The sequence below is a fragment of the Astyanax mexicanus genome, chromosome 14 (genome assembly GCF_023375975.1).
Source record: "Astyanax mexicanus isolate ESR-SI-001 chromosome 14, AstMex3_surface, whole genome shotgun sequence".
NCBI classification, from domain to species: Eukaryota; Metazoa; Chordata; class Actinopteri; order Characiformes; family Acestrorhamphidae; genus Astyanax; species Astyanax mexicanus.
The window spans coordinates 35,814,064-35,827,921 of NC_064421.1; the positions used below are offsets into that span (position 1 = coordinate 35,814,064).

Genomic DNA, 13,858 nt, shown 5'->3' on the forward strand with positions numbered 1-13,858 from the left:
GTTATTGTCGATAGTGCCATTAACGCTATTTCCATGTCAGATCACGCACCTGTTGAGGTGTGTGTAAATATATATTCAGACAGACTTCGACGAGGCAGATGGAGAATGAATACGTCCCTTCTACAGGACGAGATGTACTCTAAGGAACTTGCAGAGGACCTATCCTCATTTTTTGAAATCAATTTAGGTAGTACAGAAAGCATTGCATTGCAAATGTCAAATTCAAGACATTTTTTATAAAAAAGCAGAGAATGCTATGTTCAGACTAAAAACACAATTTTATGAGTCAGGGGAAAAGACTGGTAGACTCCTAGCCAGACAGTTAAAGGAACAAAGCTCTATTTACATAATTCCAGCAATAAGAGTAGGAGGTTCTCTTGTAACATCATCTAAGGGTATTAATGAGGCCTTTAAGGAATTCTATGAGAACTTGTATAGATCATCTGGTGCTTTGAATGAGACGTCTAAATCTTCCAATTCTATCCTCTGACCAGTCATCTCTTCTTGATGCACAAATAACCCAAGAAGAGGTTAAAAATGCCATCTTGTCCATGAATACAGGGAAGTCACCAGGAACGGATGGGTTTCCTGTGGAGTATTATAAACAATATATTGATATATTTACTCCAATATTGACAGATGTGTTTCAGGAGGCTTTTCAAAGAGGCTCACTTCCTCCATCCCTTAATGAAGCACTCATTTCTTTGATACCCAAGAAAGGAAGGGATCATACAGATCCGGCGAACTTCAGGCCAATTAGCCTCATAAATGTGGATAGTAAAACACTGGCTAAGGTTCTGGCCCTAAGACTAGAAACAATCTTGCCGCACATTATACATACAGATCAAGTGGGTTTCATAAAGGGGCAGTCATCCACTGATAACTTGAGAAGACTTATGCACTTAATGTGGTCAAATGCTTCAAGTGCAGCGCCAGTGGTAGCGGTGTCACTTGACGCTGAGAAGGCATTTGATAGGGTGGAGTGGGGTTTCTTACATTCAGCTCTTTTGAGATTTGGTTTTGGCCCTAGCTTCGCAAAATGGATAAAGATAATTTACAACAACCCTAAAGCATCAGTTCTGACAAACGGCATTATTTCACCTCCTTTTGATCTCTCTAGAGGAACGAGACAAGGATGTCCCTTGTCGCCTTTACTGTTCACAATTGCACTGGAACCCCTGGCAGTGGCTATAAGAGCAAACCCAGCTATTAAAGGAGTGGATTGCGGGGGGAGTCACCATAAGTTAATGCTTTATGCTGATGATATACTTTTTCTGACTAGTGAGCCTCAAAACTCTCTACCTGCACTAATGGACACCATTGATACATATTCTAAGATATCTGGCTACCAAATTAACTGGACCAAATCGGAGGCGATGCCTATATCCAAGCACTTTCACCCACAAATAATAAAACAATATAATTTTAGATGGATTCCCAAAGGTATGACCTATCTGGGCATTAAATTGACTTCAGAGCTGGACGAGATGGCAACGCTAAACTTTGAGCCTCTGCTTCAAAACATTAAAACAAATGTAGATAAATGGGGAAAGATAAATGTAATCAAAATGGTCATTGCGCCACAATTTAACTATATTTCTATGATGTTACCAATAAATAAGCCGGATCATATTTTTAAAAGATACGAAACTATAATCAGAGAATTTTTGTGGGCAGGGAGGAAGCCAAGATTTAAATGGAGTAAAATGTGTGCACCCAAAGAAAAGGGAGGACTTGGTCTCCCGGATGTAAGGCTCTATAATCTGGCATTTGAGGTGGCTAAGATACTCAAGCATTGGAGGGGAACAGTTTCTGGTTTAGCATGGGCTTCTATTGAGGAAAATTTGGCAGCACCATTCCAGCCAATTAATGTGTTATCCCAATGTTCAAAAAGTAAAGGGAATGACATAAATCCGGTCATTAGGCACTCTCAAGATGTGTGGGCAAAGGTTCATAAAATGCACAAGATCTCTCATTATAAACAACCTTATGCATCACTCTGGTTTAATCCAGAGGTGAAGATTGGGAAGCAGAAAGTGTTTTGGAAAAAATGGCTGGATAAGGGAATACACACTAAGTGATCTGTATATAGAAGGGACCTTCAGGTCATTTACTGAACTTGTCCAACAGTTCAAGTTACAAGAAAAAGGAGACTTTTGGAAATATTTACAAATTAGAAATTGCATAAATAAAACGTTTATATCAGATACATTAGACAACCCAATTATGGACTACTTGGATAACCCTCTTAACTGTAAGGCATCAACATTTTATAAAAACTCAATTAATTCAATTAGTAGCATATGTGATAATTTAAGAATAATCTGGCAAAGGGATCTTAAGTACGAGTTTAGTAGGGATACCTGGAGTCAAATTATAGCACAAAACGGCAAATATGTCAGAGAGGCTAGAGGGAAATTTACACAATATAAAATTCTGCATCGGTACTATTGGACGCCCTATAGGCTCTTCAAAATAGGATTAACAAACAGTAGTTCATGTTGGAAATGTAAAAAAGAAATGGGAACCTTTTTGCATCTCATATGGGAATGCTCCATGGTCAAACTATTCTGGCACAATGTGTTGAAGTTTTTGGAGACCTGGGTTGGAGTAGACCTGCCAGTGTCCCCCCATCTGTGTCTCTTAGGAGATAAAACTGAAACCCCAACTTTAACAAAGAGAGTATATTCAGTCTTGATGGTAGGAATAACCACAGCTGCTAGAGTCATACTAAGACACTATTTTAAAACGCATCTCCCCCCACCCCCCCCACCCCCCGCTGACTATTTTAAAACGCATCTCCCCCCACATTCACATATGATTTGTGTTGTTTTAACCGTCGTTGAGTTGCTCCATAAGGTTTACACATTGTCTTGTTTTTCACAACATCAAAGAAGAAATATATGGTCTCTCCTCTTTCTCCCTGCTGACACTGTCGAGTTAAACTTCAGTCGAGCCCCATAAGTAACGACAGTTCACAGGCGAGTACGGTCTTCCCGGGTTTTGTATCTAACCGCGCAATTTAAAAATATGTCAAAAAAAGTAGTGTTCGTTTTGTTAATAAAAACTCTAACCAAAATATTAGTAAACACATTACACATACACATTTATATATATATATATACACACAGTGCCTTGCAAAAGTATTTGTAATTTTTTTGTCAAGATTCTACAACAAGTGGGACACAATCGTGAGGTGAAACGAAATGTATTGCCTATTATAAACTTTTTTTTAGAAATAAAAAACAATGCAATATTATTTGGCATCTTTACTTTCAGTGCAGCAAACTCACTCTAGAAGTTCAGTGAGGATCTCTGATTAATCCAATGTTGACCTAAATGACTAATGATGATAAATCATCCTGTGTTTAATCCAGTCTCTGTATAAATGCACCTGCTCTGTGATAGCCTCAGAGTTATGTTTAAAGCACAGAGAGCATCATGAAGACCAAGGAACACACCAGGCAGGTCAGAGATACTGTTGAGAAGAAGTTTAAAGCCAGATTCAGATACAAAAAGACTACCCAAGCTTTAAACATCTCAAGGAGCACTGTACAAGCGATCATATTAAAATGGAAGGAGTATCAGACTGCTGCAAATCTACCAAGACCCAGCTGTCCCTCTAAACTTTCATCTCAAACAAGATTCAAGATTTTTATTCTAAATATTTGGGTGTTTGTAACAGCCATTTCAGTTTGATATATCTAATAACTGAAGGACTGAGGTTTATTGAACTAACAGAAAATGTGCAATATGCATTAAACCAAAATTTGACCGGTGCAAAAGTATGGGCACCCTTATCATTTTATTGATTTGAATACTCCTAACTACTTTTTACTGACTTACTGAAGCACAAAATTGGTTTGGCAACCTCATTGAGCTTTGAACTTCATAGCCAGGTGTATCCAATCATGAGAAAAGGTATTTAAGCTGGCCAATTGCAAGTTGTTCTCCTATTTGAATCTCCTCTGAAGAGTGGCATCATGGGCTCATCAAAACAACTCTCAAATGATCTAAAAACAAAGATTGTTCAACATACTTGTTCAGGGGAAGGATACAAAAAGTTGTCTCAGAGATTTAACCTGTCAGTTTCCACTGTGAGGAACATAGTAAGGAAATGGAAGACCACAGGGACAGTTCTTGTTAAGCCCAGAAGTGGCAGGCCAAGAAAAATATCAGAAAGGCAGAGAAGAAGAATGGTAAGAACAGTCAAGGACAATCCACAGACCACCTCCAAAGAGCTGCAGTATCATCTTGCTGCAGATGGTGTCACTGTGCATCGGTCAACAATACAGCGCACTTTGCACAAGGAAAAGCTGTATGGGAGAGTGATGTGAAAGAAGCCATTTTGTCACAAACAGAGTCGCCTGAGGTATGCAAAAGCACACCTCAGGCGAATCTGTTTGCTTGCAGAAAAGTCTCCTTACCTGTCTCCTGACTTGGTCTGCAGTAAAGGTTGGAGGACTGGAGGAGCTGATTTGTCTGGCAGCTGATAGTGTTGATGGTGGTGATGATGATGAAGATGGTGGAGGTGAGGGTGATGGTGGTGATGATGAAGATGTAGGAGGTGAGGATGATGGTGTTGATGGTGATGAAGATGATGATGGAGGTGAGGGTAATGGTGGTGATGAAGATGAAGATGGTGGAGTTGAAGGTGATGGAGATGTTGGAGATGATTGTGAAGCTGCAGGAGGGGAGGAGGAGGGGGCAGCAGGAGCAGGACAGTCAAACCTGTTGTAAAAGTTGTCAAACTGGTTTGCTCTGTCCACACGCCCATCTACTGGGTTGCCGTTGTTGTTCTTGCTCCCAGTGATGGTTTTCATTGCACCCCAGACTTCCTTCATGTTGTTATCTTGCAGCTTTCTTATCACATTTTTCCTGTAAGACTCCTTAGCCTCTTTAAGACGTACCTTGGGTTCCCCCTGTATGCGCTTCAGCTCTACCAGGTTTCCATCTTTGAACGCCCTCTTCTTTTGGTTGAGGAGATCCTTGACGGTGCTGGTAACCCAGGGTTTGTTTTTTGGAAAGCAGCATACAGTCTTTGTGGGAACAGCAACATCCATACAGAAATTCAAGTAGTCTGTAACACAGTGAGTCACCCCCTCAATGTCCTCTCCATGTGGGTGCATCAGCACGCTCCAGTCAGTGGTCTCTGTGGTCCCTGAGGGCTTCTTCTGCTTCAGGAGACCAGACTCTGAATGAGCGTGTGGTAGTGGGCTGCCTCAGTACCAGTGGTTTGTACTGAGGCTGTAGGAAGACCAGGTTGTGATCTGATCTCCCCAGCGGTGGTAGTGGAATAGCCCTGTATGCATCCCTCACATTAGCATACAGCAGGCCCATGGTCCTGTTTTTCCTGGTGGGACAGTCCACAAACTGGAAAAAAAACGGCAGGGTAGAGTCCAGCGTAACGTGATTAAAATCACCAGTAATCACGTAGAAGGTGTCAGGGTGCTGTGTCTGCAGTGCTGCGAATGGATGGATGGAGTGGAGTGGAGTGGATGTTGTCACATGCCGCCTGAACGTCCGCTCTTGGCTGAATGTAAACACAGATGAGAATCGCGTGAGAGAGCTCCCGCGTCATGTAGTAAGGTCGGAGACTCACCGCTAACAGTTTAATATCCCGACAGCAGATCACCTCCTTCACGTTCACATGTCCATGGTTGCACCATCTGTTGTTAATGAAAAGCGCGAGCCCCCCACCTTTCCGCTTCCCGCATAGCGTCGTGTCCCTGTCCGCCCTCACTGTAGAGAAGCCGGGGAGCTCCACGTTAGCAGCCAGTCGGGGGTGAGCCAGGTCTCGGTGAAACACAGCACGCTACACTCTCTGTAGAGCTTCTGATTCTTCACCAGACAGGCTAGCTTGTCAGTTTTGTTGGTCAGTGAGTTGACATTCACCATAACCACCGATGGAACTGAGGGTTTGTACCTCCACCGTTTCTCCATCTTCTTCGGCATCTTCTTAGCCTTTAGCTTAGCCTTTAGCTTAGCTCCGGCCCTGCAGCCTCAGTACCTCCTTCTCACTTTCCCCAGTATTGTGTGGACAATGCCCCCATGTCCTAGCAGTTCTTTACGGGAATAAACACGATATTCCTCGCTGCCCCACATATTTACGCTAAAAATATCTTTAGGATATATATATAAGATGCACAGAGACGATAAATAAACGTGAAAAAAAAACAGAAAAACACACAAAGAGACAGAGCTACTGGAACAGGCAGCCACTCGCGTCAGCGCTGGAAGTGATATCCTAGATTTGAATAAATTAAATATTTTAATTGAATACTTTGTTCTGTACAAAGTGTAATGTGCCTACGACAAAATCACACAAAAATCATCAATGAAAATCAAACTTATTAACCAATGGAGGCCTGGATTTGGATTTAGCTAACACAAAGCACTTTGTTTTTAGGCCAAAACTTTCAACTTTGGTCTCACTAGTTAGCTAAATAATTTGTCGTTCATTATGACTTACAGTAAGTCCTGCAATCCTAAATTAATAAACACAGTTTAAAAATGAAATAGTGATTAGCTGATCAGGTACAGGGCAAGTTGAACATTATATATATATAATTTACTTTTTTCTTAAACCTTGACTCCCTATCTAGCTAACAGACTAACTGCAGTTTAATAATCACAGAGTGGGTTTGATCTGTGTGTTTTGATTCAGAGACGTGCCTTGTTTGTCTAGTTATCAGAAACCGTGTCATCACAGTTTACATGGTTAGCTACGTTACATTTCTTTTAGAAAATCGCCGTATATCCAGATCTGTTTTAAAATCAGTTGCTGCTGGATCCTGATCCCGCTGCTAAGTCTCACAGCGAGGAAGGGGCCTTTCCCCACCAGCACACAGACTCTCCTCCCCGCGCCGCAAAACCAGCAAGCTGATTGGCTGTTTCTGAACTGGCTCTGTGATTGCTGTTAAGAGATTTCCTGTTCACGCAGCGGTCTGTCTCATTAATAATGCAGCTGAGCTGAGCGAAACTATATCATTTTTTTAGAAACAAATTCACCTGTTTCTAATATTCCTCCCGGTTCCTACGCCAATGATCACACTGATATGCCAGATACTTTCTCCATGTCCCATAGAAGCTAAAGAATGCTATACAGTCCTGTGGAATATGCGTGTGCAGTCTCCTGTACTCAATGTGGATGTGATTTCAACCAGAGTTGCTTTAATCAAATCAAATCAAATCAAATTTATTTGTATAGCGCTTTTTACAACAGGTGTTGGCACAAAGCAGCTTTACAGAAACATGATTACAGGACAAAGAATCAGGCAAAACATTAAACATAGAAAATACAGAATACAGCCCCCCCAGCGAGCGCGGAGGCAAGGAAAACCTCCCTCAGAGCTGCAGGAGGAGGAAGAAACCTTGGGAGGACCAAGACTTTTATACATCCATATAGGTTTTATGTATTCAGGAGTGTAATAGCGCCACTAATGGCTTGGATGTAATCAGTAGTGGAGAATAAGATGGACGATGAGCAGCTGATCTGTGGTGGTGGTGGAGAAGAGCTGACTTCAGAAACTTCCATCAGTCTGGCCGGACAGGAGACGCGAGAGCCTGAGGGTCCAACATTGGTATCGGGTCAGACAGGTGGGCAGTCAGTAAGTCGGAGGAAAGCAGAGAGATGGAATTAGTTTTGACTGGATTTATGTAAAACAGAGAATATAAAACATTATCAGAGTGTGGCTAATGACTCCGGCAGAACTGAATAAAACAGCCTAACTAAAGGCAGAGAGCCAGAAGGTAACATAGACATGGAGGCTCCCTGGAACACCAGCATCCACCCACTCCACCGTCCACAAACCTGAGTGACCGTGTGCAGTGGGAGAACAACAGCACCAGCATCTCAGTTTACCACAATTCCCTCTGTCCATGAACCCCTGAATCTGCAGCCTTATCTAAAGGAAAAAACATTAATTACCAAAAGCTAAACTAAACAAGTAAGTTTTCAGTCTAGACTTAAAGATTGAGACTGTGTCTCTGTGTCTGAGTCCCGAACATATTCGGGGAGATTATTCCAGAGTTGAGGTGCTTTATAAGAGAAAGCTCTTCCTCCTGCAGAGCTCCTCTGAATTTTAGGGACTACTAAGAAACCAGCACCCTGAGATCTAAGTAATCGTGGTGGTTCATAATAGGAGATGAGGTCTCATAAATACTCAGGAGCGAGCCCGTGTAGGGCTTTATACGTTAACAGGAGAATTTTATAGTCTATGCGGAATTTGACTGGAAGCCAGTGCAGTGCTGACAGGACTGGACTAATATGGTCAAATTTTCTAGTTTTAGTAAGGACCCTGGCTGCAGCAGTTTGAACTAGCTGATATTTACGCTCTAAATTTCGTACTAACTGCTTTAAGGTATGAGTTTGATCATTGTACCACGGTGCGAGCTTTTTCTGTCTCTCTATTTTATGTTTAAGGGGAGCTACAACATCTAAGGTAGAGCGAAAGGTATTTTCTAAACCTTCGGTTAGTTTGTCTAGTTCTACTGGGTCTACAGGAGAGTACATTATAGATGATAAATCGGGAAGCTTATCTGTAAATTGTTGGGCTGTAAAAGGCGTAATTGAACGTTTTACAGAGTAGCTAGGGGATGTACATATATTATGACTGAGATGTAATTTAAATGAAAGAAGGTAATGATCTGAAATTGCGGAGGTTTGAGAACGAATATTCAGGTTATCTATGCTCAAACCCAGGGTCAAAACTAAATCCAGAGTATGATTACAGTAATGAGTAGGTCCTGTTATATTTTGAATTATACCAACTGTGTCTAAAATCGATGTGAATGCCTTTTTTAATGGATCATCCAATTTTTCGAAATGAATGTTGAAGTCTCCAACTATAATCACTTTATCACTACTGCTAAGTCTGTGACAAAATCACTAAATTCTTTTAAAAATTCTAAATAGGGCCCTGGTGGTCTGTAGATATTAATTAAAGAAAATGCATTCTTTTTTGTAACTGGATTAATTATACTGGTGTAAAGAAGCTCAAAAGAAGTAAAATAATCATAGTGTTTCTGATTGCTAACTAAGGTACTTTGGAAAAGTATGCAGACCTCACCTCCTCAGGCTCCTCAGTTGGTGCTTCACTGAGCGGGGCAAACCTGTTTGACACGTGAACTGGGGGAGCGTGGTGTTCAGGTGGGCTGGCTGTGGCCTTTGCGGTAGCATTTGCCTTAGCCTTTCGACTATGCCGCCGAGACGTTACCCATTCACCCCGCTGTGAGGGCTCTAAGGCCGGAGTCGAGGGAGTACTAACTCTCCCTGAGACACCCGGGGCTGCTAACAGTGAATCCTGCTGTCTATCCCTTATTAAACCCCGGACGTGCAGCTCTAACTTATTCACCTTATCCACCAAGGTGCTAACTATCTCACACTTAGTACAAATACCACTATTGTTACCAGTATCGGTGGACAAGGGATCTAAGCTATACATACCACACTCTAAACAGGAGAAAACCTGAGCAGAAGCCATGGAGAAAAAAAAAGCACTCACCTTGTTTCAGTTGAAATTAGAAACTTACACAAACAAACTGCAGCAGCAAACAGCTAATCCAGCAAACCTGAGGAAAAAGTCTATAAAAGTAGACTGAGAGTGGATTAATAGGTGTGTAGAGCAAAGAGGAAGCAGACTAAAAGTGGATTAGTAAGTGTGAAGAGAGTAAAAGAGAAGAAAACAGAGAAAAGTGTAGAAGTTTAAGATTAGAGCAAGCTTTCAGCAGCAGAGCAGCAGACCACATGTAAAATTATAGTGTTCACTGCACTGTCCTCTGTTGGTGGTAATGCCTTCTATGATGTATTCCCGTCACACTTGTGACACTGTGGATTGAGCAATGTTAAATACCCACAAAACTTTAGAAATGTAATGTCTCATCCATTTGCACCCACTATAAAATTATGATCTTGCACGTCTTCAGTGGGCGCACTCATTCAACGCTCAAAGTATTAGTAGAAAAAGTATGTGAACAGTTGAAATCAATAGCTGATTAATCCTTCTGGCAGAAGTAACTTCAACTAGGCACTACATGTAGCTGTGGATCAGACTTGCACATGGTTTAGTCATGATCCTTGGACACCAATTGTACATCTGTCTATAAGTCAACAGTGTTTTGGGTCATTGTCCTGTTGCATCACCCAACTTCTACAGAGTTTGAGCTGACATACAGACACTCTCACTTTATCCTGTAGAATATTTTGATCCATTCAGGAGTTCATCTTTCGCTTAATGACTGTGTGGTGGAAAGTAAAAATTAGTGACAGAAAAAACACGAAAATCTGAGTCTAGATCAAAGGAGTAGCAATTATTTAACTGGAGAAAAGACAGAATACATCACAAAGCATCTGTTCAAGTTTCTCCCCCGTATGGCCAACATCTCAGCGTATTTGTATCTTTTTTGTTTCCTCTTTTTGATAATGAAAGTCCGTGTCTCCTTCGCACATCACCTGGCCGGTCTTAACTGGTCCGGTGCATTCCTACAGCCTGGGGAGAGAGTGAAGCTTACAGTTTAGTGCCAAGTACCTTGCAAAACCTATCCACCAGCATAAATTACTGGTCTTCCACGGGCTGCGTTCGTGTGGTCACCTGCCCCGTACACCACATATACGCATTCCAGTCTTTGCAGCTTGTCATGTATCAGCTATATACATGGTTGAGAAATAAAATACCCTCCTTATTGATTAGGAATCACCTTAAATAAATACATTTCCATCACAACTGTAAGCTGACCAGGCCATGATGCAGTAAAAGAAGGCCCAATTTATGATGTTCCCTCCACCACACTTTACAGTTGGGATGATGTTTTCTTGTGATGTGCAGTGCTGTTCTATGTCAGATGTAAAGCAGCAGTAATGTCATCTGTCCAGAAAAACATTTTACCAGTACCATTGTGGAGTGTCAGCATCCTTTTTTGCAAACTGAAAGCTCTTTTGTGTGCAGTCTGGCCCACATACGTATATCTTCCTTGTGCAAAGCAAACTCTAAATGTTTGAGTGTTTTTATCAGCCAAATTAGCTCAAGTCCACACCGCCAAACTAAAAAGACTCCATGTACGTGTTTTTTTTTTAGGTCATTAACACAAGGGATCACATAATCTTTCCACTAGGACTACAAGGATTTTATGGTTGTTCTCAATGAAAACATGAATGCTCAATTAAAATAAGTGTTATCATTTCACAATAACTTGTTGTTATTAATTTATTAATATTTTAGCATATTAATATTTTTCATCTTTCGAGATACAGATTTACAGAGCAAAACTGATGAATGTTACTCAATTTATTAATGTAATACATGGTTGTGCATGCAGTGTTTATTAATTAGAAATTATTTCTACAGGAAATTACAGCCTTTTTTTTTGTTGGCAGCAATAACTAAGTCTGTGATTGAAGAAGTAACTTGTGACTTGTTTCTCTGTTTAATTGGCAGATACAAACCCTTCTTCCCGTTTCAAGTGCACCCGGCACCAGCCTCATTATGTGACCCAGAGTTCTCAGTTCAGGACTCACGATTGGTAGAGGGGCGGCTCCGTGTCACGCTGGTTGAATGTAGCAGGTAAGGGTGGTCACTATTGCCATATTAAATTAACAATGTGAGCAAAAAAAATGTATGTACACAGTTTCACCCAATTTATCCCAAATTAGAGCTTATATTCTCTGCCGGAACCCGACCTGACCAGAGGACCAACCTGAAATCCAGTTGGTCGGGCCGAGATTTCCCAACGCATTCCTCAGGCCGGGTCGGGTCAGGTTCCAGAAAATTGTCTGAGATATAGGCATCTGTTTTTTAATTCTATTTTTATTTTTTATAAAGCTCTGGTGTGATAATCACAATGTTGCTAAGTAACCAATTATTATTTTTTATGAAAACAAATGAAATAACGAAAACTGAAAGTGAAAGAACATTTTAAACTGAATCTAATAAAAACAATAATTAAAAGAAAAAACGTTACTAAATGCAACTGTATTGCATGTTTATAAAACTATCTAAAACGACCTGAAATTACTGATAGAATACCCATATTTTCGTGTTGAATTTATTTATAAGCGCTGTTGTACAGCGGAGTTGTACAGTGGGGGGTGTTGTACCGATTCTGTTTGCGAAGCGGGAGTCATTCAGCAGGATGTCAGATTAGGCACAACAGAGGCAGCACGCGGCACCTCGTGGTCCGTGGCATTAGTTCTTGTTTAAAGCGCTCGCGCTAGCCGCAAAATACGACAGGAAACACTGAGAAACTGCAGAATTATGTATGGGATTAGAATATGAGCACGAGGAGATAAAATAGAAACAGGAGATGTGACAGTGTGTGAGAACATTTACCTGTGAGTAGCTCATACACCAGAACACGCAAATCTCTCTCTCTTTCTCTCTCTTTCTTTCTTCAGATTTATCTATCTGATAAGATGTGTGAACTAATAAAAACTAGCAAGCCCTTTCTAAAAACGAATTAAAACTAACTGAACTGTAGGAGAAAAAATCAAAACAAAATAAAATTAAACTAAAATGAAAAATGTTATCACGTAGCTCTGGGTGCACGTGAACGCCTCCGCGTTTGACTTACAGCACTGTGTGTAGCTGTTCTTAAAAATCATTTTAATTAAATAATAGTTCTATGCTTCTATGTTACAGTGTTAATTAACATAATTCTGATCATATTTCGCTCATTCAAACAGCCGGAAAACAACAAGTTTATGGGGCGGGTCGGGCCGGGCTCGGGCTCATAATGACATTTTTTGGGCCCGATCTAAGCTCTATCCCAAATAGAGCTGCACAGATTCATGCATTCTTCAGTCCATGTTGAGTATGTATAGTAATAGTGTCAAAAAGCATTTAATAAACTCTATTAGAGATTACTCAACAACTCCACACAGTCTGGGAAGATTATATGATGATTTAGGCCTGCAAGTACTGGTAGCACTACTGCTAATTGTTGTACATAAACTTTATCTGTTAGCTTCATTAGCAAAAAACTACAGATGATAATATTTGCGGTAAGGAGGATTTTTTTTTGCTAAACCGATATTTTAGCATTCCAATACAATTAAAGCCGGTCTGTATAACAACACTTTATCTACATTCCTGCACAGTCTGGATTCAGAGCTGAATGGGCCAGAGCTGCTGGAACGGTAAGGTAACAGTGTTTGGGTTCAATCTAAAGATAACACTAAGTAGACCTAAACTCACAGCCCACTTTATTAAAAACACCTACAGTACCTTGTGTTTTTACGCACTGGCCACTTTATTAGAAACAAATAACCTGTGCTTCCTCACTGACCAATTTATTAGCAACGCCTTGTATTTTCTCTTTCTGGCCAATTTAGAAACTACCTTTTCATCCAAGTCAGATCATAATAGAATCTGTTTTGTTAGTGTGGTATTTATATTTTATGTATAAAATATTTGCCAGCTGTGCCAGGCTGTAAGCTCCAAATAAGTGTAATGTGTTGTGTTTTGTGTCTCCAAGTACAAGCCAAATAAATCACTGTTCACAGTTTAGTCACACACACACACTCTCTTTCTCTTTCTACACTATCAGCATAACTACTTGCATGCCGGTGCACTTAGCGTAAGGAGCTCATAAAAAGACAATCACTTACTCACTCATCGTCAACCGCTTGATCCGTTAAGGGTCGCTGGGGGGTGCTGGGGGCTGAAGCCTATCCATATTTGGCCGTTACATATTTCCCCAGGCCATTTAAATGTCAACCCCCCCACCCACTGTGAGCATGTGGACAACACCAAATACTTTCTGATTTTTGTATTTTTTTTTTTTGTAAACTGAACAAATAAGGTTCTAATTCAGAAATTCTTACAACCAAGCTGAGATGTTTACAATAAAGTAATAAAAAGTG

General features: G+C 40.7%; 1 protein-coding gene across 1 annotated transcript in view; it reads left to right on the forward strand.

Annotated features, from left to right (window-relative positions):
• The first annotated feature begins 11,295 nt into the window (after positions 1–11,295).
• pdzd8 (PDZ domain containing 8) overlaps positions 11,296–13,858 on the forward strand; it is a 73,749-nt gene continuing 71,186 nt past the window's right edge. The window contains exon 1 of the mRNA XM_022672715.2: positions 11,296–11,561. Within this exon, the coding sequence (XP_022528436.2) occupies positions 11,311–11,561 (251 nt within the window). The 5' untranslated portion in view covers positions 11,296–11,310. The remainder of the gene's footprint in view (positions 11,562–13,858) is intronic.